This window comes from Oncorhynchus keta, chromosome 30 (assembly GCF_023373465.1).
Source record: "Oncorhynchus keta strain PuntledgeMale-10-30-2019 chromosome 30, Oket_V2, whole genome shotgun sequence".
Classification (NCBI taxonomy): Eukaryota; Metazoa; Chordata; class Actinopteri; order Salmoniformes; family Salmonidae; genus Oncorhynchus; species Oncorhynchus keta.
The window spans coordinates 35,650,559-35,675,316 of record NC_068450.1 but is presented as its reverse complement, the minus strand read 5'-3'; the positions used below and the strand labels follow the sequence as shown (position 1 = coordinate 35,675,316).

Here is a 24,758-nt window from a genome sequence, read left to right as displayed (position 1 = left end):
AGAGGGGTTTCAAAGTTGAGACACAAAAAGTAAAGCAACAGACAACCGAAATATTCCTTTTTGATTCCCTCTTTATTTCAGAAAAACAGCAATGTTGTTTCACAGTCGGTTTCTGGCCCATGCTAGGCCATTGCACAGTGGCAAGCCATCCACTCACATGACAGAACAAGCCCCTATATACAGTACCGGTCAAAAGTTTGGACACATATATTCAAGGGTTTTTCTTTATTTTTACTATTTCCTACATTGTAGAATAATAGTGAAGACATCAAATATGGAATAACACATATGGAGTCATGTAGTAAACAAAAAAGTGTGAAACAAATCAAAATATGTTTTATATTTGAGATTCTTCAAAGTAGCCACCCTTTGCCTTGATGACAGCTCCGCACACGCTTGGCATTCTCTCGATCAGCTTCATGAGGTAGTCACCTGGAATGCTTTTCCAACAGTCTTGAAGGAGTTCCCAAATGTGCTGACCACTTGTTGGCTGCTTATCCTTCACTCTGCAGTCCAACTCCTCCCAAACCATTTCAATTGGGTTGAGGTTGGGTGATTGTGGAGGTCAGGTCATCTGATGCAGCACTCCATCACTCTCCTTCTTGGTCAAATATCCCTTACACAGCCTGGAGGTGTGTTGGGTCATTGTCCTGTTGAAAAACAAATGATAGTCCCACTCAGCGCAAACCAGATGGGATGGCGTATCACTGCAGAATGCTGTGGTAGCCATGCTGGTTAAGTGTGCCTTGAATTCAAAATAAATCAGTTTCACCAGCAAAGCACCCCCACACTTCCTCATCCATGCTTCGCAGTGGGAACCACACATGCGGAGATCATTCGTTCACCTACTCTGCATCTCACAAAGACACGGCAGTAGGAACCAAAAATCTAACATTTGGACTCATCAGACCAAGGGACAGATTTTTATTTGGACTGCCATTTCTGGGGTGCAGATAAGTGCCGATTTCTGAGGAAGGTAAATTACTCATCCTCTGCAGCAGAGGTAACTCTGGGTCTTCCTTTCCTGTGGCGGTCCTCATGAGAGCCAGTTTCACCATAGCACGTGATGGTTTTTGTGACTGCACTTGAAGAAACGTTCAAAGTCTTTAACATTTTACGAATTGGCAGACCTTCCTGTCTTAAAGTAATGATGGACTGTCATTTATTTTTGCTTATTTTAGCTGTTCTTTCTATAATGTGGACTTGGTCTTTTACCAAACAGTGCTATCTTCTGTATACCTATCCTACCTTGTCACAACACAACTGATTGGCTCAAATGCATTAAGAAGGAAAGACAATTCACAAATTAACTTTAACAAGGCACACCTGTTAATTGAAATGCATTCCAGGTGACTACCTCATGAAGCTGGTCGAGAGAATGCCAAGAGTGTGCAAAGCTATCAAGGCAAAGGGTGGCTACTTTGAAGATTCTCAAATATAAAATATTTTGATTTGTTTAACACTTTTTTGGTTACTACATAATTCCATATGTTTAATTTCACAGTTGATGTCTTCTATTACTATTATCCTACAATGTAAAAAAATATATAGGTACAAATAAAGAAAAACTCTGGAATGAGTAGGTGTCCAAACGTTTGACTGGTACCATATACAGTGCCTTGCGAAAGTATTCGGCCCCCTTGAACTTTGCGACCTTTTGCCACATTTCAGGCTTCAAACAAAGATATAAAACTGTATTTTTTGTGAAGAATCAACAACAAGTGGGACACAATCATGAAGTGGAACGACATTTATTGGATATTTCAAACTTTAACAAATCAAAAACTGAAAAATTGGCAGTGCAAAATTATTCAGCCCCTTCACTTTCAGTGCAGCAATCTCTCTCCAGAAGTTCAGTGAGGATCTCCGAATGATCCAATGTTGACCTAAATGACTAATGATGATAAATACAATCCACCTGTGTGCAATCAAGTCTCCGTATAAATGCACCTGCACTGTGATAGTCTCAGAGGTCCATTAAAAGCGCAGAGAGCATCATGAAGAACAAGGAACACACCAGGCAGGTCCGAGATACTGTTGTGAAGAAGTTTAAAGCCGGATTTGGATACAAAACGATTTCCCAAGCTTTAAACATCCCAAAGAGCACTGTGCAAGCGATAATATTGAAATGGAAGGAGTATCAGACCACTGCAAATCTACCAAGACCTGGCCGTCCCTCTAAACTTTCAGCTCATACAAGGAGAAGACTGATCAGAGATGCAGCCAAGAGGCCCATGATCACTCTGGATGAACTGCAGAGATCTACAGCTGAGGTGGGAGACTCTGTCCATAGGACAACAATCAGTCGTATATTGCACAAATCTGGCCTTTATGGAAGAGTGGCAAGAAGAAAGCCATTTCTTAAAGATATCCATAAAAAGTGTTGTTTAAAGTTGGCCACAAGCCACCTGGGAGACACACCAAGCATGTGGAAGAAGGTGCTCTGGTCAGATGAAACCAAAATTGAACTTTTTAGCAACAATGCAAAACGTTGTTTGGCGTAAAAGCAACACAGCTCATCACCCTGAACACACCATCCCCACTGTCAAACATGGTGGTGGCAGCATCGTGGTTTGGGCCTGCCTTTCTTCAGCAGGGACAGGGAAGATGGTTAAAATTGATGGGAAGATGGATGGAGCCAAATACAGGACCATTCTGGAAGAAAACCTGATGGAGTCTGCAAAAGACCTGAGACTGGGACGGACATTTGTCTTCCAACAAGACAATGATCCAAAACATAAAGAAAAATCTACAATGGAATGGTTCAAAAAGAAACATATTCAGGTGTTAGAATGGGCAAGTCAAAGTCCAGACCTGAATCCAATCGAGAATCTGTGGAAAGAACTGAAAACTGCTGTTCACAAATGCTCTCCATCCAACTTCCCTGAGCTAGAGCTGTTTTGCAAGGAGGAATGGGAAAAAATGTCAGTCTCTCGATGTGCAAAACTGATAGACACCCCAAGCGACTTACAGCTGTAATCGCAGCAAAAGGTGGCGCTACAAAGTATTAACTTAAGGGGGCTGAATAATTTTGCACGCCCAATTTTTCAGTTTTTGATTTGTTAAAAAAGTTTGAAATATCCAATAAATGTCGTTCCACTTCATGATTGTGTCCCACTTGTTGATTCTTCACAAAAAATACAGTTTTATATCTTTATGTTTGAAGCCTGAAATGTGTCAAAAGGTCGCAAAGTTCAAGGGGGCACTGTATATCCCATACAAAAAGTGCCTGCAGACATTAGAACAGACTAATTGAATTATCCCACTCCTTAATTAGGAATAAGCTTACATTCACTTATCAATGGTCTCAGTCCCTTTTCAAATATGCCTATATATAGCAAGAACTCCAATATATAAAGTGAGGGAAGGAAAGTGAGGAGAACTAGTTCTACAACAAATCTGTAGAGTACAGTGAGCGCCTTGTATTGGCCCACCGATTATTTGAACTGGTTTTGACAAAGTTGAACATTTATTCATGAATCTAACAAACTGATAAGTCATATCATTTGAAAAGCAGACAAAAACATAGCAACACGCTTTACTGAGCCATCAAATTAACTTATGCAACCACACAAGCCTGACTTGAGTAAAAATGCAACTTTCATATAACAACACACGACTGTTTATACCAGACTCGGAAACCACATTATACACTCAAACAAATGGCTTTTTTCTATTTCAGATACAGCTTCACAAATGGATTGTCTATCCAACAGCTGTGTATTCTATAGCCATGGTGTGGAAACAGAGAGAACAACTCTACAACAGAGGGTGTGGGAGAAAGTAAAGAGACAAACGTCTGCCTTGTGAAATATTGCTGAATAGCGAGATCATGAAATATGCTAGTCTAGCTTAAGCGACATCACTGAATGTAAAAACCTGACCGACTCTCATCATGCTCATTTCCCAAAAAATAATCCCATGTCTGTCTTGCAACTGAGAAGGTTGGTTCATATTTAATACTCCGACTGCATTAATAAAAGGTCCGTGGATCACCAGCTGGGGGAAAAGAGGAGGAATGCCGAGGTAGTCTACTCTGTCTCGTCTCCCAAAAACAAGCCAGTGATTCAGAAATAGTCTCCGATCACTATGTCTTTGAGAGTTAAATACTTATGTTCACATTGAAATCGGCTCAACGAGGAAAAACCTGAGGATAGTTCAAGAATGCTGGTCACACCAAAACCCTACCTTGTCCTGCCCAGTCCTGAAGCAATTAGTGGTTGACTTTTGGTGGCTAAGCATCAGATGTAGTATTGCATTGGATGATGATGAATTAAGAAACACCATTGTGAAGTTTCTTAGGTGAAGTAAACTAGGGCATGGGGAGGATAGTCAAGGGCATGACCACGGTGCAAATTACAGGGGAGCTCCCCTAAAAGGAGAAAATAATGATCATTTGAGTATTGGTGATGTAGTCTATTGTTATTTTACCCTATTGAAGTTGATATTCGATCAGATGTATTTATCTGAAGCCTGTATGTGTTCATGTGTAAGCCTACCGGTGTTCAAAGTTAATTGTGATTAACATTGTGGTCTAGTAGGTTGACCCTTTGTGTTAGGGTGACCATATGTCCTGTTTTTTCACAGGACAGACCTGTTTTTAAGCCACTTTTCAGGTGTCCTGACTTAGTCACAAAAAAAATGTACATTTCTTCCGTTTTTCTAGTGGTGTAAAGTAAAAATACTTTAAAGTACTACTTAAGTATATTTTTTGTACTTTATACACCATACATTTTCCCTGACACCCAAAAGTATGTCTTTCATTTTGAATGCTTAGGGCAGGAAAATGGTCCAATTCAAGCACATATCAAAAGAACATCCCTGGTCATCCCTACTGCCTCAGATCTGGTGGACTCACTAAACACAAATGCGTTGTTTGTAAATTATGTCGGTGTTAGAGTGTGCTCTTGGCTATCCATAATATTTATTATATTTTATTTAAATTGTGGAGTGTTTGGCCCGGCTGGGATGTCCTTGTCCCATCGTGCTCTAGCAAGTCCTTGTGGCGGGCCGGGTGCCTGCAAGCTGACTTCCGCCACCAGTTGTTTCCTCCGACACATTGGTGTGGCTGGCTTTCGGATTAAGCGAGCAGTGTATCAAGAAGAAGTGCGGCTTGGCAGGGTCTTGTTTCAGAGGACGCATGGCTCTTGACCTTTGCCTCTCCCGAGTCCGTACGGGAGTTCCAGCGATGGGAAAGACTAACTACCAATTGGATATCACAAAAATGGTGTTGACTGATTTGCTTAATAAGGAATTTGAAAAGATTTATACTTTTACTTTTGATATGTTTTAGCAATTATATTTGATACTTAAATATATTTAAAACCTTTAATACATGTTTTTACTCAAGTAGTATTTTACTGGGTGAATTTCACTTTAACTTGAGTAATTTTCTATTAAGGCATCTTTACTTTTACTCAAGTATGAAAATGTAGTACTTTTTCCACCACTGCGTATTTCAATTTAGAGTTCCCATTCATTTGATCAGAATTGACATTGATTGCATTCCAACCCGACAAAACGTAGGGTATAGGCTAGCGAACCAGTGTGTCATATCGTCAACCAATCACATTGGGTCAAATTCTGCTGGGCCCAGTTCCTGCCAGCTTCTAATGGAGAGCTACAAAATTAAGTTAATATATAACTATTTCAGTCCAATAGTTAGTCTAAGGTATTTTGGCAAACTTGTGTAACTTTGGCAAACAGTTACATTCTCCTGACGTCAACCAGGAATGTTTTCATGGCCAAATATTCCCAGATTATTATAATTTAGCTTGCCTGGTGTGACGGAGGGGGACTTTTTTTGGGGAGGGGAATTTTTGAGGGGTGTTGTACATCTAGAAAAACCTACCAGATCATGTATTTTTCCATAAAGCAGGCATTATCTGAATATATACACAGATAATTCCCTAGACCAAGACGAGAAGACAAGTTTTATACTACAGATCAATATTCAATATCAAGGGTCAAAGGTCAAAGTGTGTGGAGAGGTCAATGAAAGGGGGGTTGGGGAAGGCACATCCCCTCTTCTCCCTCAGGGTAGAGAAACTGTATATCATCCAGGGGCTCCAAGTGCTTACTGTGACGAATAGAAAGAAGAAGAAAACATTTGACATAAATACACAGTGTATCAAGACTGGTGCATGACAGACCAGACAGACAAAAGTTACACAAGTAAGTAGGCATCTATTCACCAGTGAAAAACCCTTACAGGTTCAGGTTAGACTCCGTTACACTACACCCACAAAGGAAAATGTTGCTTCCTAATATCTTAGAGAAGTGACTTCAGGAGGCGACTGTAGTAAAGCTCTGTACCTGTCAGGTGGTTCTACTGCATCTGCATCCTAAGCAGCCGTCGCTTGCCCTGAAGACAGACGGTGAGATCACGTTAGATCACAATACTATGACTAGCACTGAAGTGACAGTATCCTATTAACCTAGATTTCTAAATGTGAGATACAACTCCCAGTACTACCGCCACGGCTGTTGCATCATCATCATTCGTGATTTTGTAATTGAAAATGATCTATTTGAACAAAATATACAACAATCTGTGCATTTATAGACAGTGTTAGTCCTATTTTTCATCTACTATTCCAACTAATCAAACATTCTATTGATCAGTTGCATGCTGTTCGTTCTCAAATTACCTTTTACCTCAGCAGCAGGGGCCTCATCATCGTCTGGAGATGGGATGATCCTGCCGGTCATGGGGCCGACCCCCAGGACTTTGGGCCTCTTATCAGTCTTGGCTGCTCCCTCCAGCACCACTACAATGTACTCCTTCTTGGGCGCCTCCACAGGTGCCACCACCACAACTGGGGCAGCCTCCACTGCAGCTGGGGCCTCTTTCATCGCAGCCTCTTCTACGGGTGGGGACTCTTCTACAGGTGGGGCAGCTGGGACCTCCTCCACTGCAGCTGGGGCCTCCTCCACTGCAGCCTCCTCCACCTCAGGTGGGGTCTCTTCTACGGGTGTGGCCTCAAGTGGTGCAGCTGGGGCCTCCTCCACTGCAGCCGGGGCCTCCTCCACTACAGCCGGGGCCTCCTCCACTACAGCCGGGGCCTCCTCCACTACAGCCTCTTCAATGAGTTCAGCCTCAAGTGGGGCAGCCGGGGCCTCCTCCACTACAGCCGGGCCTCCTCCACTACAGCCGGGGCCTCCTCCACTACAGCCGGGGCCTCCTCCACTACAGCCGGGGCCTCCTCCACTACAGCCGGGGCCTCTTCTACGGGTGCAGCCTCAAGTGGGGCAGCTGTGGCCTCCTCCACTGCAGCCGGGGCCTCTTCTACGGGTGCAGCCTCAAGTGGGGCAGCTGTGGCCTCCTCCACTGCAGCCGGGGCCTCTTCTACGGGTGCAGCCTCAAGTGGGGCAGCTGGGGCCTCCTCCACTGCAGCTGGGGCCTCCTCCACTGCAGCTGGGGCCTCCTCCACTGCAGCTGGGGCCTCCTCCACTGCAGCTGGGGCCTCCTCCACTGCAGCTGACGACTCCACTGGGGCGGCCTCCTCGACTTCTTCTACAATAGGCACAACCACTTCTTTGACCACTTCAGCGACTGTCGTCACCTCCAAAGCAGAGGCTGCTGCCAGAATGACTGGTTCCACTGCAAGACAGAACCCAGCGCCCAAACATCACTCACACTCATGTTACAAAAAGACTGACTCACAATTGATCTCCAACTCAAACATAGCACATATGCACCCAGTGTGATAGAATGAGATCCAGGAAAACAGAGTGAGTTAGACATGCCAACGTGAACATTGTAGAAGTCTGTGCACAATTCCCACGAGATGGTGAAAGACGCATTCTTATTTAAATAGTACAGTTTGACCAAAACCCTTACGGTCTCAGCCCACTGTGTGGGTTAGGGAAAATACCCAGACCAACACGTAGCCATTAGCCAGACAGAGGTCACAGGGAGAAGACCGACAAGGCAGCTTGCCATGTAAAAACGTGACATTAGTTAGAAAAAAAAAACGATTTGTACAGACATAGGTGTTAGCTTGTGCTTCTTCAGATAGAAAGGCAATCCGAATGTGTTGAGACTACTTTTAGGTCACCCGTGCATTTTTTGTTGCGTTTGCATCAACATTGTACAGATCAAAGTGTACTTCAACCATGCACTGACCTCTATTGCATGCATCACTTGCTCCCCAAAAGTCCCATATCTAAAAGTTCCGCTGGACCAGTCATTAAAACCTCTATTTGTTGCACATGTTGGTGAATGATGCAAAGTAGAAATGCATTGGACCAATGCAGACTGTCAGGCTATGGCAAGAATGTACCCGCCAGAGCATTGAGTGACCGCAAAACAGTGGGTGGTTTCGAGAGAGTTAGGATGGAGCCTACTGTTGCAGAACTTCAACATACAGGGTAGCAGTGGCATGGGTGTAGATGGCATCGAAATAAAAGGTGCAGTGACAGGAGAAGCATTGAATGGAAGAGGGCACAGGAAGCAGTAGAAGTAATGAAGGAACAGTGTGTGGAATAGCAGTTAACTGTACATGACCATTCCCATTATGGTGCACGTATGAAACGCAACATGCCTTTTAAGGGTGAACGAGTCATTTCCAATGTGAATAGAAGACATTCTAAAATAAGTCGTCAGAACATACAGCAAAGACAGTACTTTTGCATGTTGTCCACCATCCTTCATAAAAATGTTTTAAAAAAGAGGCCACCGCAAATAAAATAAAATGTCTTCCTGACAAATATCACAAAGGAACACACACCAAATGGGATAATGGTTTGATTTCAAACATTTGTCTTGAACTAGGGAGCTTTTCTCGATATGTGTCCTGGGCTAAAGTAAATTGTTTGTTGACTCATGGGGTAACAGTGCAGAGGTGAATGAACTCCTAGTGTCAGTGTGGTGGATTTATCCCTAGGTTCTTCATGGTACAACCCGCATAATATTAGATCGGAAGTGTATCGTCTTGTCATTTGTCCTCGTGATGGAAACCATTGCTGCTTTGGAAAGACCTTGTAGGACACCCGAAAACCCTACAAGCATAGCGTATTAGCACAAGCAAACCAAACCCAGACAAACTCAACACGGGAGGGGATCTTTCCAGTAATTTTATTGTATGGCTCGATGAATTCCCTGAATCACTTACACGACGACTCACTACGTTAGCTGGTTTTTAAAAAAAAGAGCACATCTGAATGACCACACATGGTTGATTTCCTCACATTTTAACCTTGCGAGGTCATTCCCTCCATGTTCCACTTTTACAGTTCAGAATGAAAACACACGGCGGCGACCGTTTGTTTTGTTACAGCTACAGAGCAGGTTTCAGCGTTGTCTGTGCGAGCAGAAGCCATCACGCGGCTACAGCGGGTTTAGTTAAACAAAGTTAAAGTTACATCGGCATGTACCAACTCCGTGATATCTGGCAGAGAAGCATAAGTTAAGAGGCTTAAAAATGTACAGTTATCCATGTAACATCTCCCCAAAAAAGCCTGAGTATTAGTGGTTGGTTGGCCGTGGACTGGTCTTACACATTACAAAACAAAAAAAAGATAATCAAATGGCGCATTTGAGGTGTTTTCCTGTTTGTGTTTGCATGCGGCATCGGGCCTCTGAGGGAAGGCAGGGGAGAGGTTAAAGGGCATTGATACACGAGGTCAGTTGAGCTTTGTAAACAGTGTTTGAGAGGAAGAAGGGAGAGAGGGAAGGGGTGAATAAAGGTAGTTTGGAGGGGGAAAGGGGAAATAAGCAGGTTTTTCGTCACATTTCACTATTGGGGGGAGGGGGCACAGTGATTTGCACTATTGTGTATTTCCATCCTTACTGTGATATGAGGTTGAGATGGATGACATCACTGCCACTTTCTAAAAAGGTCTCACAGCGGTGATCTGCTGTTCTGACTGAATTCACTTGTAAAAGCTGTTTCAGCACTTTTACCATCTGCTGGACTCACAACAAATATACTGTACATAGTCAGGAGATTTTGAAATACAGAAAATCAAACCCCACACAAAAACCTTGAAGCTTCTGTCTTCTAGCTTTAAACACTTTCACTTACAAAACCAGCCATACCATTATTTACTCTCTGCCCTCTAAGTAAACTAGTAAATAAAGTGTTCTCTTCTAGAGAATAACCTTCACGACAGAGGAGTCTAGCTCTACAGTGGTTTTAGAACCAGGTGAGATCAGTGTTAGACGCTGTAGTGGTACTCTATGGTGTAGGAACAGTGTACACATAATCTCCCTGTTGTCGCTGGCCTATCGGAGTGCGTGTTCGGGCTGGTGGTGAAGGACAGCGTGTGCCTCCCTGTGGTGTGTGTGCGTTACTCAGCAGCAACAGCAGCCTCCTCCTCTGGGCCCGTACCGTTGATCTCCTCCTCCGGCTCTTCCACAGCAACTGCCTCCTCAGCAGCCTCTTCCATGGCCACATCCTCTGCTGCTGCCTCCACTTCATTTGCCACCTCGATGACCTCTTCTGCGACCTCAGCAACAGCCTCTGTAATCTCCTCCACCACAGTCTCCGCTTCCGCTGGTGCCACCTCTGCCTCTACTGCCGCTGCCTCCACAGCCGGTTCTTCAGAGACTGCCTCGGCCGCTGCTTCTGCCTCTACTGCCGCTGCCTCCACAGCCGGTTCTTCAGAGACTGCCTCGGCCGCTGCTTCTGCCTCTACTGCCGCTGCCTCCACAGCCGGTTCTTCAGAGACTGCCTCGGCCGCTGCTTCCGCCTCTACTGCCGCTGCCTCCACAGCCGGTTCTTCAGAGACTGCCTCGGCCGCTGCTTCTGCCTCTACTGCCGCTGCCTCCACAGCCGGTTCTTCAGAGACTGCCTCGGCCTCTGCTTCTGTCTCGACTGAGGCCTCTTCTGCGGGTTCTGCTCCGTTTTCCGCCGCTACAGCCTCCTCAACTGCAGCCTCCTCTCCAGCCTCTTCTGCTGCTGCCTCCTCCTCTCCTCCCTCCTCAGCCGCCTCCTCCTCCTCTCCTCCCCAGGCTGCTGCTTCCTCACCTGAATTTTTTTTAAAGAGAGAGAGAGAGAGAGACAGAAAAATATATGAATCAGTAAAGATGGCATGGGCCTTTGAAACACTGCCTGAGTAAGCTTTACAACACAAAATAAGTAAGAGTATTTGCAGGGCATGTGAATTACACTACTCACGCCTACATAACACTAGCCTGTAATATAACAGAATATTCTGATAAAGTACTACGTTAATGTGTTTATCTTAAATCATATTTACATTCATTACTTATCATTTAGCTGCCGTGTACACAACCACACACTGAAATAATCACACAACGCATCACACACGCCCATGCCACTCATCTTACCACACCTCCGGCTCATACCACACTCCACAGAAGAGAATTCACTCCACTACAGAAGATAATTCACTGCAGAACCACATGCAAAGCCCAACGAGACAAGAGAGAAAAGGAGGGGAGAAAGAGAGAAAAACAACAAAAGGAGAGGAGCAAAATTAAAGTGACATAAGGGAGGTATACAGGATCAGGGGTTAGAGGTCAGAGGGTGGACTAAGGAGTGAGGGGATAAAGATGGTGAATCTTACCATCCCATCAAAGCAACCAATACCTGGAAATTCCAACATTAACAGAAAAGCCAGATGGTTTGTGTGCATTTAATTTTAAATTGAGGCAGTCGGTCTGTTTACACATTTATCCATCAACACGATTCCATTCTGGAAGACGCCACAAAAACAGTTCATCAAATGAATACAAAATTGGGGCAAATACATAGAACGAAGTGTCCAGAGGAGAAACGTTCAGAAACAGACAGAAGTTGAACATATGGGACGTAAGCAGGACTTGTTCGGTCATACAGGAGAAGGAGGAAAGTAGGAGATTTCCCCCTTTTCAGATTCATCCAAAGAGTCCAGCAGGCTATAAAGTCCCCTGACGTATAGCCAATTTAGTTTTACACTGAAAAGAGTAAAAATAGGAGAGCGTTAGCGCAAAAAGGAGGAAGAGAACCTTTAACCTCAAAAAAAGGACTTAAAAATCAGATTACAATTTCACCATTATGAAGTACGCAAATTTAACATCAAAGACTATGATCATCAAATCCCTACAGGCTTATCTCATCAAAATGACTGATAATGCCAACAGTGAATTAGCATTCTAGGTGTAAAGGGGCACTAAGATGACATCACCTGTTTCAGTTTGACGAGTGGCGTCAGTGTGGACATCGAGTTTGGTAGGGAATAAAGACTCTTTAATAAAGAGGTACGGGTTTACGAGAGGTTGGGGGGGTTAACAGTGAGAGAAGAGGGTTTGAAGGGTGGGCACGTTTTGGGGTGGATCGTACAGTAGGAAAGGAGTAGTGTCAAGGAGGGGAGCCCCCTGTTCTGATTAACAGGTATTTCAGCCAATAGGATCAGGTTAGGGTCAGATGGGAGAAGCTGGGTGGGGTGGGGCCAGAAAGGAGAGGCTGAGTTTTCTAGTTTCAGAATCACTCCGATAAAAATGTCTATATCAGTCATCAACAGTAGGCCATCTAGAGTTTACCATCTAGAGAAACCAAGACATTGTGTACAGGGAACAGGTCCTCCCAAATATTACCGTCAACAGAAAATTTTCCATCAACTACATGCTTTGGGTCCCCTAACAATATTTTTTCTGCCAATGACAGAAAGCTAAGGCATTGGGTTGTGAAACTTCCAAAACTAAGTCCAGAAAATCAGAGCGCAGAACCTGTTCTTGACCCGACACCTTATCCAGGTGTCAATTCAAATAAATGGTCATCTGTCTCAGACCGTTATGCCAGTTCTACTATATGTAAATAGAAAGCATTTAAGGCCAGAAGGTTGGAAGCACTCATTGCTGATAAATTGGCTGATTTTTTTTGCAGATGAGACAAATGGCTCAGGCAGTTATTAACCAGAACAGGGAGATCTCAGAGTGGGCGTAAGAAGCTATGTGATTGGTGCTCTGCAGTGACTAACCAATGAGGATTTAGGAACCCTACAATGATTGGAGACATCACTACTAACTATACTGTAGATTATCATCATGGCATTTCACAGCATTTGGCTCAATCATTGAAATAAAATACATGAAGACTCATTTCAGAGCCCATGAATCCGCTCCTTTTCCCCACCATTGGTCCTCAGAATTCTGTGAAATGCAGTTTTGTGGATGTATCTAGAGAAAAATCTAGGTGTGAGTGCACCAATAGAGAAACATACATTTCAAGGCAATCAGTGAGAGAATAATCAGATCCATGCCAAGGTACCCTTAGTCTAAGACAACGTTTCATTGGTCATTCAGAAAGAGAGTCATTTAACAGGCTGTAAGTTATTATAAAAATGAAAGACATTAGCCAGTAGAGCCACACATAGGCACTCACCCTCCTCTTCCTCATCCCTGCCTGAAAACAGACACAGAGAAGCACAGTGTCACAGATTTACAGGGTTTTATATGGATTAGATACTGAACAAAAATATAAACGCAACATGTAAAGTGTTGGTCCCATGGTTCATGAGCTGAAATAAAATAATCCAGAAATGTTCCATTGGCATACAAAGCTTATTTCTATCAAATTTGTTTATATCCCTGTTAGTGAGCATTTCTCTTTTGCCAAGATAATCCATCCACTTGACAGGTCTAGCATATCAAGAAGGTGATTAAACAGCATGATCATTACACAGGTGCACCTTGTGCTGGGGACAATAAAAGGCCTTGGCTCCCCAGTGGGTGGGCCTACGCCCTCCCAGGCCCACCCATGGCTGCACCCCTGCCCAGCCATGTGAAATCCATAGATTAGGGCCTAATAAATGTTTTTCAACTGGCTGATTTCCTTATAACTCAGTGAAATCGTTGAAATTGATGCATGTTGCGTTTATATTTTTGTTCAGTGTAATATAGGCTATGGAGTATATGGATGAGAGATCTACACAATGATCCTGCTGCATGTAAAATCAGCAAAAAAAAGAAATGTCCCTTTTTCAGGACATTTCAGAGATCAGAGATCTTCATTGTAAAGGGATTAAATACTATTTCCCATGCTTGTTCAATGAACCATAAACAATTAATGAACATGCACCTGTGGAACGGTCGTTAAGACACGAACAACTCACCGACGGTAGGCAATTAAGGTCACAGTTATGACAACTTACGATACTAAAGAGGCCTTTCTACTGACTCTGAAAAACACCAAAAGAAAGATGCCCAGGATCCCTGCTTATCTGCTTGAACGTGTCGTAGACATTCTGCAAGGAGGCATGAGGACTGCAGATGTGGCCAGGGCAATAAATTGCTATGTCCGTACTGTGAGACGCCTAAGACAACGCTACAAGGAGACAGGACGGACAGCTGATCGTCCTCGCAGTGGCAGACCACGTGTAACAACACCTGCACAGGGTCTGTACATCCGAACATCACACCTGCAGGACAGGTACAGGATGGCAACAACAACTGCCTGAGTTACACCAGGAACGCACAATCCCACCATCAGTGCTCAGACTGTCCACAATGTGCTGAGAGAGGCTGGACTAATGGCTTGTAGGCCTATTGTAAGGCAGGTCCTCACCAGACATCACCGGCAACAACGTCACCCATGGGCACAAACCTACCGTCCCTGGACCAGAAAGGACTGACAAAACGTGCTCTTCAGGTTGTCTCTCACCAGGGGTGATGGTCGGATTCGCGTTTATCATCGAAAGAATGAGCGTTACACCGAGGCCTGTACTCTGGAGTGGGATCGATTTGGAGGTGGAGGGTCTGGGGCGGTGTGTCACAGCATCATAGGACTGAGCTTGTTGTCATTGCAGCAATCTCAACGCTGTGCGTTATAGGGAAGACATCCTCCTACCTCATGTGGTACACTTCCTGCAGGCTCATCCTGACATGACCCTCCAGCATGACAATGCCACCAGCCATACTGCTCGTTCTGTGCGTGATTTCCTGCAAGACAGGAATGTCAGTGTTCTGCCATGTCCAGCAAGGAGCCCGGATCTCAATCCATTGAGCACGTCTGGGACCTGTTGGATCGGAGGGTGAGGACTAGGGCCATTCCCCCCAGAAATGTCCGGGAACTTGCAGGTGCCTTGGTGGAAGACTGGGGTAAAATCTCACAGCAAGACCTGGCAAATCTGGTGCAGTCCATGAGGAGATGCACTGCAGTACTTAATGCAGCGGGTGGCCACACCAGATACTGACTGTTACTTTTGACCCCCCTTTGTTCAGGGACACATTATTCCATTTATGTTATGTCTGTGGAACTTGTTCAGTTTATGTCTCAGTTGTGGAATCTTGTTATGTTCATACAAATATTTACACATGTTAAGTTTGCTGAAAATAAACACAGTTGACAGTGAGAGGAGTTTTTCTTTTTTTGCTGAGTTTATATGAATGAGGTTGCCGTAGTATATATCTGACTGATCTGTACTCAGTTATGATATTGGCGTGGCGTTTTATTGTCCCCCACGATGATATCAGGGAGGGGACTGTGGATCTGTCTCCATACGTCCATTCGTTCGTCAGTCACACGTGATATCTCAGACAGCACTGGGCCGATTTGGACAAAACTTGGGTGAATGATGAGTCTTGCCATAGAGATCCATCATTTACAAAATTACACTGATTTGCCCAAGTCGGGAGCTATAGCAGTTAACTGGAATGTGTTAGTCACACGCAATCTCAGTTGGCCCCATGGGGGCGCTGCATAATTCGTGGGGGACGACATGTTTATTGTTTCCTTGTTTATCTTTTCACACGTGTATGAGCGTGCATGAGCGTTTATGGGTGAGATAGCCATGCGCTTGTGTGATGATATCTGTGTAGTTGGAGTTTAGCGTCACGGTTGAAGTCTGCCAAAATAAACATCCATTACAAGTGGACAATAAAAGCCAGTTGTATATCTAATCTCGTGTTTATACAGCACCAGTAGAACGATATGGTCCTCCCGGAGTGTCAATAAATAACCAACTCCCTAGCCGCAGTTGGATGACATAATAGCTGCAAGCATAAATAGAATAGTCTTGGACGGGAGAGTGTTTTTGTTAGCAGGAAGTGATTTTGGCAGAGACGAAAAGGAGTGATAGTGGGATACGCAGGTCTCCGACAGCTGCCTGGACACTGAATAGCAATGACTTGGTTCGGCCAGAGAATGTGAGGGGGGGGCTGGCCTGCTTGGCTAGAAGTCCATGGTGGTCTGGCCAAAACTACTGACCACACACATACTGTTGGGCTGTCCTGACCCGCGGGCTGGCCTGTCTGTGTCAGAGTTAATAATACATCATGACAGGAGACATCCTCAGTGTGTGTGTGTGTGTGTGTGTCTATTCTAATGAACTCAGCAGGATTTCCACTGCAGAAGGAAGGCTCTCCCAGAGGAGAAAATAGGACACACACACACACACACACACACTGAATAGCCATGCTACGGCTTTAGGCGCATGAGCGTGTCTGTGTGGTCCTTCAGTGACATTCCTCGGACATGGTGAAATAAGTCAAGGATTATCCAGGCCTCCTATCCCACAATCTCTAGCGTGGATCACATCCCTCTTTCTCTCACACACAGACAGGACAGAGCTACTGTGCCAACCATGACTCATGAATAGAGGGCTTAGGCCACTGTACTGAGAGGGGGGTTATGGGGTGGGTTGGCAGCTGGTGGGAGTGTAGCAGGTTTCTATTTTTTATGCGGCAATTGAAAATGCATTGCAACAGTGGACAATGAATAGTTACAGTTGAAGCCAGAAGTTTATATACACTTGGGTTGGAGTCATTAAAACTTGTTTTTCGACCACTCCACAAATATCTTGTTTACAAACTGTAGTTTCGGCAAGTCGGTTAGGACATCTGCTTTGTGCATGACAAGTCATTTTTCCGACAATTGTTTACAGACAGATTATTTCACTTATAATTTACTCCATCACAATTCCAGTGGGTCAGAAGTATACATACACTAAATTGACTGTGCCTTTAAACAGCTTGGAAAATTCCAGAAAATGATGTCATGGCTGTAGAAGCTTCTGATAGGCTAATTTACATTATTTGAGTCAATTGGAGGTGTACTTGAGGATGTATTTCAAGGCCTACCTTCAAACTCAGTGACTCTTTGGTTGACATCATGGGAAAATCAAAGGAAATCAGCCAAAACCTCAGAAAACAGAAAACAAATTGTAGACCTCCAGAAGTCTGGTTCATCCTTGGGAGCAATTTCCATCTGTACAAACAATAGTACGCAAGTATAAACACCATGGGACAATGCAGCCGTCATACCGCTCAGGAAGGAGATGCGTTCTGTCTCCTAGAGATAAACGTACTTTGGTGTGAAAAGTGCAAATCAATCCCAGAACAACAGCAAAGGGCCTTGTGAAGATGCTGGAGGAAACAGGTACAAAAGTATCTATATACACAGTAAAATGAGTCCTATATCGACATAACCTGAAAGGCCTCTCAGCAAGGAAGAAACCACTGCTCCAAAACCACCATAAAAAAGCCAGACTACGGTTTGCAATTGCACATGGGGACAAAGATCATACTTTTTGGAGAAATGTCCTCTACTCTGATGAAACAAAAATAGAACTGTTTGCCCATAATGACCATTGTTATGTTTGGAGGAAAAAGGGGGAGGCTTGCAAGCCGAAGAACACCATCCCAACCATGAAGCACGGGGTGGCAGCATCATGTTGTGGGGGTGCTTTGCTGCAGAAGGGACTGGTGCACTTCACAAAATTGATGGCATCATGTGGAATGAAAATTATGTGGATATATTGAAGCAACATCTCAAGACACCAGTCAAGAAGTTAAAGCTTGGTCACAAATGGGTCTTCCAAATGGACAATGACCCCAAGCATACTTCCAAAGTTGTGGAAAATGGCTTAAGGACAACAAAGTCAAGGTATTGGAGTGGCCATCACAAAGCCCTGACCTCATCCTATAGAAAATTTGTGGGCAGAAGTGAAAAAGTGTGTGCAAGCAAGGAGGCCTAAAAACCTGACTCAGTTACACCAGCTCTGTCAGGAGGAATGTGCCAAGATTCACCCAATTTATTGTGGGAAGCTTGTGGAAGGCTCACCGAAACATTTGGTCCAAGTTAAACAATTTAAAGGCAATGCTAACAAATACTAAATGAGTGTATGCAAACTTCTGACCCATTGAGAATGTGATGAAAGAAATAAAAGCTGAAAGAAATCACTCTCTGCTATTACTCTGACATTTAACATTCTTAAAATAAAGTAGTGATCCTAACTGACCTAAGACCGGGAATTTTTACTTGGATTAAATGTCAGGAATTGTGAAAACTAAGTTTAAATGTATTTGGCTAAGGTGTATGTAAACTTCCGACTCCAACTGTATTTACAGTGAGTGTGTCAGTCCTTAGTGTCAGGACCAAACCCAAACCGTGTCTTATTCAACAACCTGTCATGACATGATGGGTTAGTTGAGATTGGGAGGTAAGAATGTGGGTGAGGTTGTGCGTTAAGATGGTAGGTGAAGTTGTGAGGTAAAATGGTGGGTGAGGTTGTGCGGTAAGATGGTGGGTGAGGTTGTGCGGTAAGACGGTGGGTGAGGTTGTGCGGTAAGACGGTGGGTGAGGTTGTGCGGTAAGACGGTGGGTGAGGTTGTGCGGTAAGACGGTGGGTGAGGTTGTGCGGTAAGACGGTGGGTGAGGTTGTGCGGTAAGAAGGTGGGTGAGCTGAGACTGACTCTTGGGAGGCCATGGTTTGGGCGACCACGCAGTCTTGGGACGAGCGTTGATATCCGCTACACGGTCATTGAATCTGGCGTGGTCTGTGGTCACAGTGCTGTATGTCTGTTGGAAGAAACACAAAGAACATTTTAAACGCTCAAAATAGTAATATCTTCACCTCTACCAGAGAAATATATAAAATTATTTTGGAGGGCAACTTTAGCCATGTTGACCCAGCCCGGCTGCGACCGGGAGACCCATGGGGCGGCGCACAATTGGCGCAGCATCGCCCGGGTTAGGGGAGGGTTTTGCCAGCAGGGATGTCCTTGTCCCATCGTGCACTAGCGATTCCTGTGGCGACCTGGGCGCAGCGCACACTGACACAGTCACCAGGTGCACAGTGTTTCCTCCGACACATTGGTGCGGCTGGCTTCCGGGTTAAGTGACTGCGGCTTGGTTGCGTTTCGGAGGATGCACGGCTCTCGACCTTCGCCTCTCCTGAGTCCGTACAGGAGTTGCAGCGATGAGACAAGACAGTTACTACCAATTGGATACCATGAAATTGGGGAGAAAAACAATACATTTTTTGTAGACCGAAAATAATAATAATAACTTTAGCCATGTCACATAATAAAACAGAGCACATTCTAGAGTTGTAAAGGTTTATGAAATAAGCCAGTCTGCTATTATAGTTTCTCTAAAATACGTCATCTGAACTCAGACAGATCAAATTAAAATGGCCAGGCGTAGACTCACGTATGCGATGGCTCCAGCGAAGGCCCCGCCACACAGCAGGGCGTAGACGATGTTATCACCAGTACCACCGGGGACTGATGACATTTGTCGTCGTGGCAACACTACAACAACAACAAAAAAAAAGGTCATAGCACAACTCACCCGGCCTTCAGAGTGGTCATCAGTGAGAAGGAAACATGGTAGATGTAAACAGGATATTCGATTTGATTCATTTGATCTTGATCCCGCCCTATATCCCTGACTCCCTATTAGATTGACGTAGAGCTAATGCATCAAAACAATCCTCAGAAAGAGCGAGACAGAAGCGTGAGGACAGAGGCTTTGTTGAAGCACAATCCCTGGCTGTTTATTGGATTGGGTGGAATGCGTTTAGGTGTCCAGGAATGTGCCTGTCAGAGCTCATTTGCCTCCAACTGAAATAGACTTCAGTGATCCTCTGGTAGACCTTCAACCAGAGTAACAATGGGCAGCTTTTTTAAATAGTCTATTGTAAAAGAAAAGAAAGTCAAATACAAATTGAATTTAATTCTACCTAAAGCAATTTTCCTAGCAGGTCAGCGCAATAGCAACATTCAAAAGCAGGTGAAATGACCCACCACTAATATTCAAGTTTAAAAAAATAAATAATTAAACACTCTCTCCAGACGCATATTATTTTTGATGATACTCCGCACAAGGTGGTGTTGTGTCATTTGACATAGTTCTTTCACTTTCATTGTGTTTTGCCTGAGTGCCATTACATCAGCAGGAGAACACTGCAGCCAGGCACTTTGTTTACAACTTCAAGACTTCGGCCATAGTCACAGATTCCTGCTAATGCTGTTGTAGGTTTGTGCCATGCCCTCACTGCAGACAGGCACACAAAAACTAGACACGCACAACACACAAAGACGGACACAATCATACGCACACACTTACCACACAACAAGCATGCAGGTTTAGAACACAGACAGGATTCAAAACACACGAAAATTCACAAAGACAGAAATCTACCGTACAGACAGACTGTCACAGAAACGGACTTCCGGCTTTGCCACAGTACAAATAAATCTGTCAAGTAGCTACAGTGTGGAAAACCACGAATCACAAGTGTCCAGTTTCACTTGTACAGTAAACAAGCACAGTCTAAACTAACAGGAGAGCCTGCATGCCTTTAACAATCAGTGTGCAAAGTGGGGGACCAGTAATTTTAGGGCCAAATAAAGTTGACAATTTAACGGGGGAAAAGGCAATAGAATTTTATTTTAGACATAACTAGTCCCCGTTTGTGTCAATTTCCTCTTGATCCTGATAATTAGGAAATAACAGTGTCGCTGATTATAAATGGGTTCTAACTACATAGTACGTGAGTTTCTCCATTCAAAACATCAACATAGGGATTGTCACTGTACCCTGTTATTTATACCAACTAATCTGTTAAACCCTCACAGGAGTTGCAGGGTTAAGGTGGTGTGGGATTGAGAGAGTATGAGGGGTTGTGGGTCATAAGATTAAACTATGATACTCTGTGTGCCTAAGTACTGGTCAAGGGAGGAGAGTGGGCAGGGAGGGCCCCACTGCCATGAGAAGAGGCCCCTTCTTGCATGTAGATGTAGAAATGTATCAAATATTTGTTTTTTTTATAACTAACCCAAAATAGACCACAGCCTGTTGTTTCCAAAGGGAGCAAATGGATAATAGTGGGCAGAACAAGCAAGGGGGTGGGGCAGAGCCAAGCATGAGCTAGCGAGATCCTATTGGCATGTTCTAGTATGTGTCTGTATATTTCTGTTAGGGAACTGAAGTGTGTGTAATAACTAAATTTACCCTTGCAATCCTAAACATCGCACTTTAAAGAAAAAACTTTGTCAAAGGGTAAAGTCTACATAACTTAATCCACCTTGTTTGTAACAGATTCTAGTTTTGGGAACAGACAACTATTGAGATCAAATGTTTAATCGGTAAGAAAATTAACAGAATGTCGGCCAAAATACATCTCGCTCCATCTTCTCCCACTCCCGGCCACTGGGCTTCATCTCATCACTAAATGTGGTGGTAAATAGAAATGGCAACCGGATGCTTCATAGTTACACATCCGATTAAACATCTGGCTCATTGTTCCATCTGTGGTTGTATACTGCACAGACGCAAAGCAGGGGCCGGTGTTGTTGCGTAATCTCATAAGAGGCCACCAATGGTGTCTGACAGCAGGACACCGGACAAGCTCGACTTTGAGTGTGTGTGTCAATGAAGAGAACGCTGTGCCAAAAGCTCACGGCACGTCATGTTGCCATCGTTGCCTAGCCCTTGGGCACTTGTCTAAGAGCAGCAAAACCACGTTCTGTAGGAGCTACAGCAAATTACGAGCAATACCAAGTAAGCAAAAGGTGTGGACATTCTACTAAAATGTGAAGGCACATAGTGTAAGGTAAAGCTTTTGACAATTTAATAAAGGTCAAAATATGAAAATGGACCTTCTCAGAAGCTGACGTTATGTCAGCCTAAATATATGTGTGAGTACAGCATATGGTTTACTGAACTATGCCCATGGTAAATATTTCAAATGAATGCTGACTTCGGCTTTGAAACACCGATTAGGTCAACCATTTTTTGGTTCATTGGTGCGCGCTCCCGTGGGAGCAGCTGTATGGCGAGAAACGCGTGCCTCTGTCCAGTCTTATACATCGAGACCATGATCACACCACGTGAGCAAAAGCATGAACCCTATTTCTATGCCATCTTTGACATAATGAAGGTCACATATTATTAGTGTTTAAAACACACAAATGTTATGTAACGAGCTTCATTTAATTGATACGTTCCCTTTCAAATTGCGTGTTTCATAACTATGGTTAAAATGGATCATGTGAACACCTAGGCCGTGCAATCGCCCTTAATACGAAGTGACAAGCTGCCATAATCTAATGATTGGAGAGGATTTCAACGATTTATTGGCACAGTAGGCCATCGCTGAGTCTGTATAGTAACACCGAATTAATTTCGGAACAAAATTGTTAGGATACTTTGAGCATGAGATTACTTGAACATGGGGAAAACAGGACTTTCCCTTTAAAATGTAGCAATGCTCCAATAAAATGATCAACATAAATACAATGAAAAGATTCAGAGCATCATTGGTCAACATTCCAATTGACCTTCACTTCCCTTGTCCTGTAACACCGGTGCCATCTTTCATATGTGGGATGCGACGGTTTCAAAAGCCAAAACACATGAGAACAAAATGTTCTCTTCTGAAATGCACGCATATTCCTCTGCCCGAAGCCTATCCTACCCTACAGAGGAATGAGAAACCAACATGCATACACATTTGCCATCTTGTATCATGTACAAATGTAATTTAATTAGATCTCTCCATATTTTGAACCCATCATGTAAATACTCACCATCTCTAGATAACTGTTGGGCTACCTTCCTTGCCAAAGGCCCATATCTTTGCCAAGCCGCTCTGCAGAGAAACATCGCCGCTCGCTATCCAAAAACTACCGTAGGAATGCAGCGTGTGCCGGAGCAAGGGAGGGCAGAATGAATGGCGTAAGCTGGTCGTGTGTGAGAGGAGCGAAGGAGAGCCCTATCTAGCTTGCGCTCAGCGCTGGATGTGTGTCTTCTCAAACGGTTCTTCACCTCCCCCTTTTCTCACGCACAAGGGAAACGGTCAAATGTCAAGCACGTGGAACATAAACATAAACATATATTTTGTTTTATCGGTGTGTCTTTCATTTTTGGAATGTCTTTCCTGTACGCTTGTTATGAGTGCATCCATTTTACGAGTTCAGTTTACGCACCCAAACCCCTTAGTCGATTGACACACCTTTACATCAACCTAAGTAACGTAATTTTAAAACTCCCGATCAAAATCCGTAAATTTCAAGTAGAGATACCGTATCTGACAGGACGGAAATGGATTCAGAGGAGCAGGAGGAGGCGAGTCTGATAAGGTCTCGCCCAATTCCTGTACAAAGGACCGAAGACAGCCTTTTAACAAAGTACCTTTTTAACATGTTTTTCATCTCTTAAAAATGTTTTACTTTTGTTAAATAATTTATACACATTTTACATTGATTTTACAGAATTGGATGTTTTACATGAAAAATTACTTTTATTTATGGTTGTTTTTATTGGTTTTAACAACGTAATTTTTAACAAACTTAATTGTAATATTCAAATGCTGTTTTTATGATTTTATGCCGTTTTTATGTGTAAAAAATTAGGTACAACATATGTTTTAGCTGGTTTAAAGGAAATGCGATAATAAAACTTTTCCAAAAGAAAAAAAAATCTGTTTTTTTTTGCATTGGATAAATCTTAATCTGTCGATGTCGTACTTCCATATCGGCGGTGAAAGGCGACAGAACTTGAGCGGTGTTTGTCAAACCATGAGTCATCCCGAAAATGGGTTTTCTCACAAAAACGTCTGTAGCTTTCGAACGGTTTGACCAACAAACTCTTATGCCCACTCTATGGAAAGGGGAGACTCTCACAAGTAGTGTCAGGACTCATCTGACTTTTTAAAAAAAATCGAAGTATGAAGGAAGTTTTCCTTAACTGTCTTATATCTTATAGTTATAGGACAACAACTTAAAAATCTATGATATATTTTTACTCTATTTTTTTTGTTGCCATTTATGAATGTGTTATTCAATGCTTTCCTCTGGGCTATACTAGTAAAGGCCAAATTAAATGTTTATACCTAAAGCGGTCCTAAAATTCAAAATCAAATATCTCAATGGTCCATAGTATGAACATCTTAACCTTCCTGTTGTGTTCCGGTCAAATTGGACTGATTTACAAGTTTTCTCTCTGAAAAATGTAGTCAATTGAATCTGATTGTCATAGGGTTCCATGACATGTTGATGATTTTCATTACATTCTGGGGGTTTTATTTAACTTTTGTGTTCCTGTGGTGTTCATGGTCAAAAATGACCGGTCATTAGAAATTAATGGGTGAGACTACAATTAGTGTATAAAATTGAGTTCAGGCACATGCCCATTCATCAGATTGACACACTTCCTCTCCCAGACCCCCACATGCATGTGTGTTAAAGCACACACACACACACCTCACTCCCCTTCTTGGCTTCCATGTCAACCCCCATGGGAACCTTTCCCCCAATATAATCTTTCTCCCACGGGAACCACACCTGTTGGCATTCTCACAAACAATTGCAACATTGTTTCAATAATATATAGAACATTTCTCACTGATCTGGTATATAAAGCTTTTTTTGAGGCCTTGCTAATAATTCATTATGTGGCAGCACAATGACCAAACGATATACTGTTTGTTAGGCTCTTGATCATATCTTTGATCATGACACCGGTGAGGAGGAGAGAGGCCAGGAAACGGACAGTGGAGTAGTCTGTGACAAATAGCACAATATG

The 24,758-nt window shown here is 43.5% G+C and overlaps 1 protein-coding gene across 9 annotated transcripts; it reads right to left on the bottom strand.

The window, feature by feature from the left end:
* Nucleotides 1–3,450: 3,450 nt before the first annotated feature.
* On the bottom strand, nt 3,451–23,311 carry LOC118363482 (fibrous sheath CABYR-binding protein-like). Of its 9 annotated transcripts, none has more exons than XM_052488355.1 (10): nt 22,763–23,311; nt 19,380–19,480; nt 18,641–18,746; nt 13,332–13,352; nt 10,798–10,973; nt 10,335–10,617; nt 7,161–7,603; nt 6,658–7,119; nt 6,316–6,364; nt 3,451–6,079 (listed from the first exon to the last, which is right to left on the bottom strand). In XM_052488355.1, exons 1-9 carry the CDS (start codon nt 22,836–22,838, stop codon nt 6,329–6,331), a joined length of 1,704 nt encoding a protein of 567 aa, XP_052344315.1. In that variant the 5' UTR covers nt 22,839–23,311; the 3' UTR covers nt 3,451–6,079; nt 6,316–6,328. The 9 variants fall into 9 exon arrangements, with proteins under 9 accessions (XP_052344315.1, XP_052344314.1, XP_052344310.1 ...); XM_052488354.1 differs by having other exon boundaries at nt 7,161–7,424; nt 7,467–7,603; nt 10,335–10,973; nt 22,763–23,309; XM_052488350.1 differs by having other exon boundaries at nt 10,335–10,973; nt 22,763–23,308.
* Between the last annotated feature and the right edge of the window lie 1,447 nt (nt 23,312–24,758).

What these genes read in the sequence shown, in the direction of transcription:
- LOC118363482 (XM_052488350.1), bottom strand. Translation starts at nt 22,838, where the DNA reads ATGTTTCTCTGCAGAGCGGCTTGGCAAAGATATGGGCCTTTGGCAAGG. An exon ending in TCGCTGGAGCCATCGCATAC is followed by an intron (nt 18,747 to 19,379) that starts GTGAGTCTACGC and finishes TTCTTCCAACAG; the next exon opens with ACATACAGCACTGTGACCAC. An exon ending in CCCCGGCTGTAGTGGAGGAG is followed by an intron (nt 7,120 to 7,160) that starts GCCCCGGCTGTA and finishes GTAGTGGAGGAG; the next exon opens with GCCCCGGCTGCCCCACTTGA.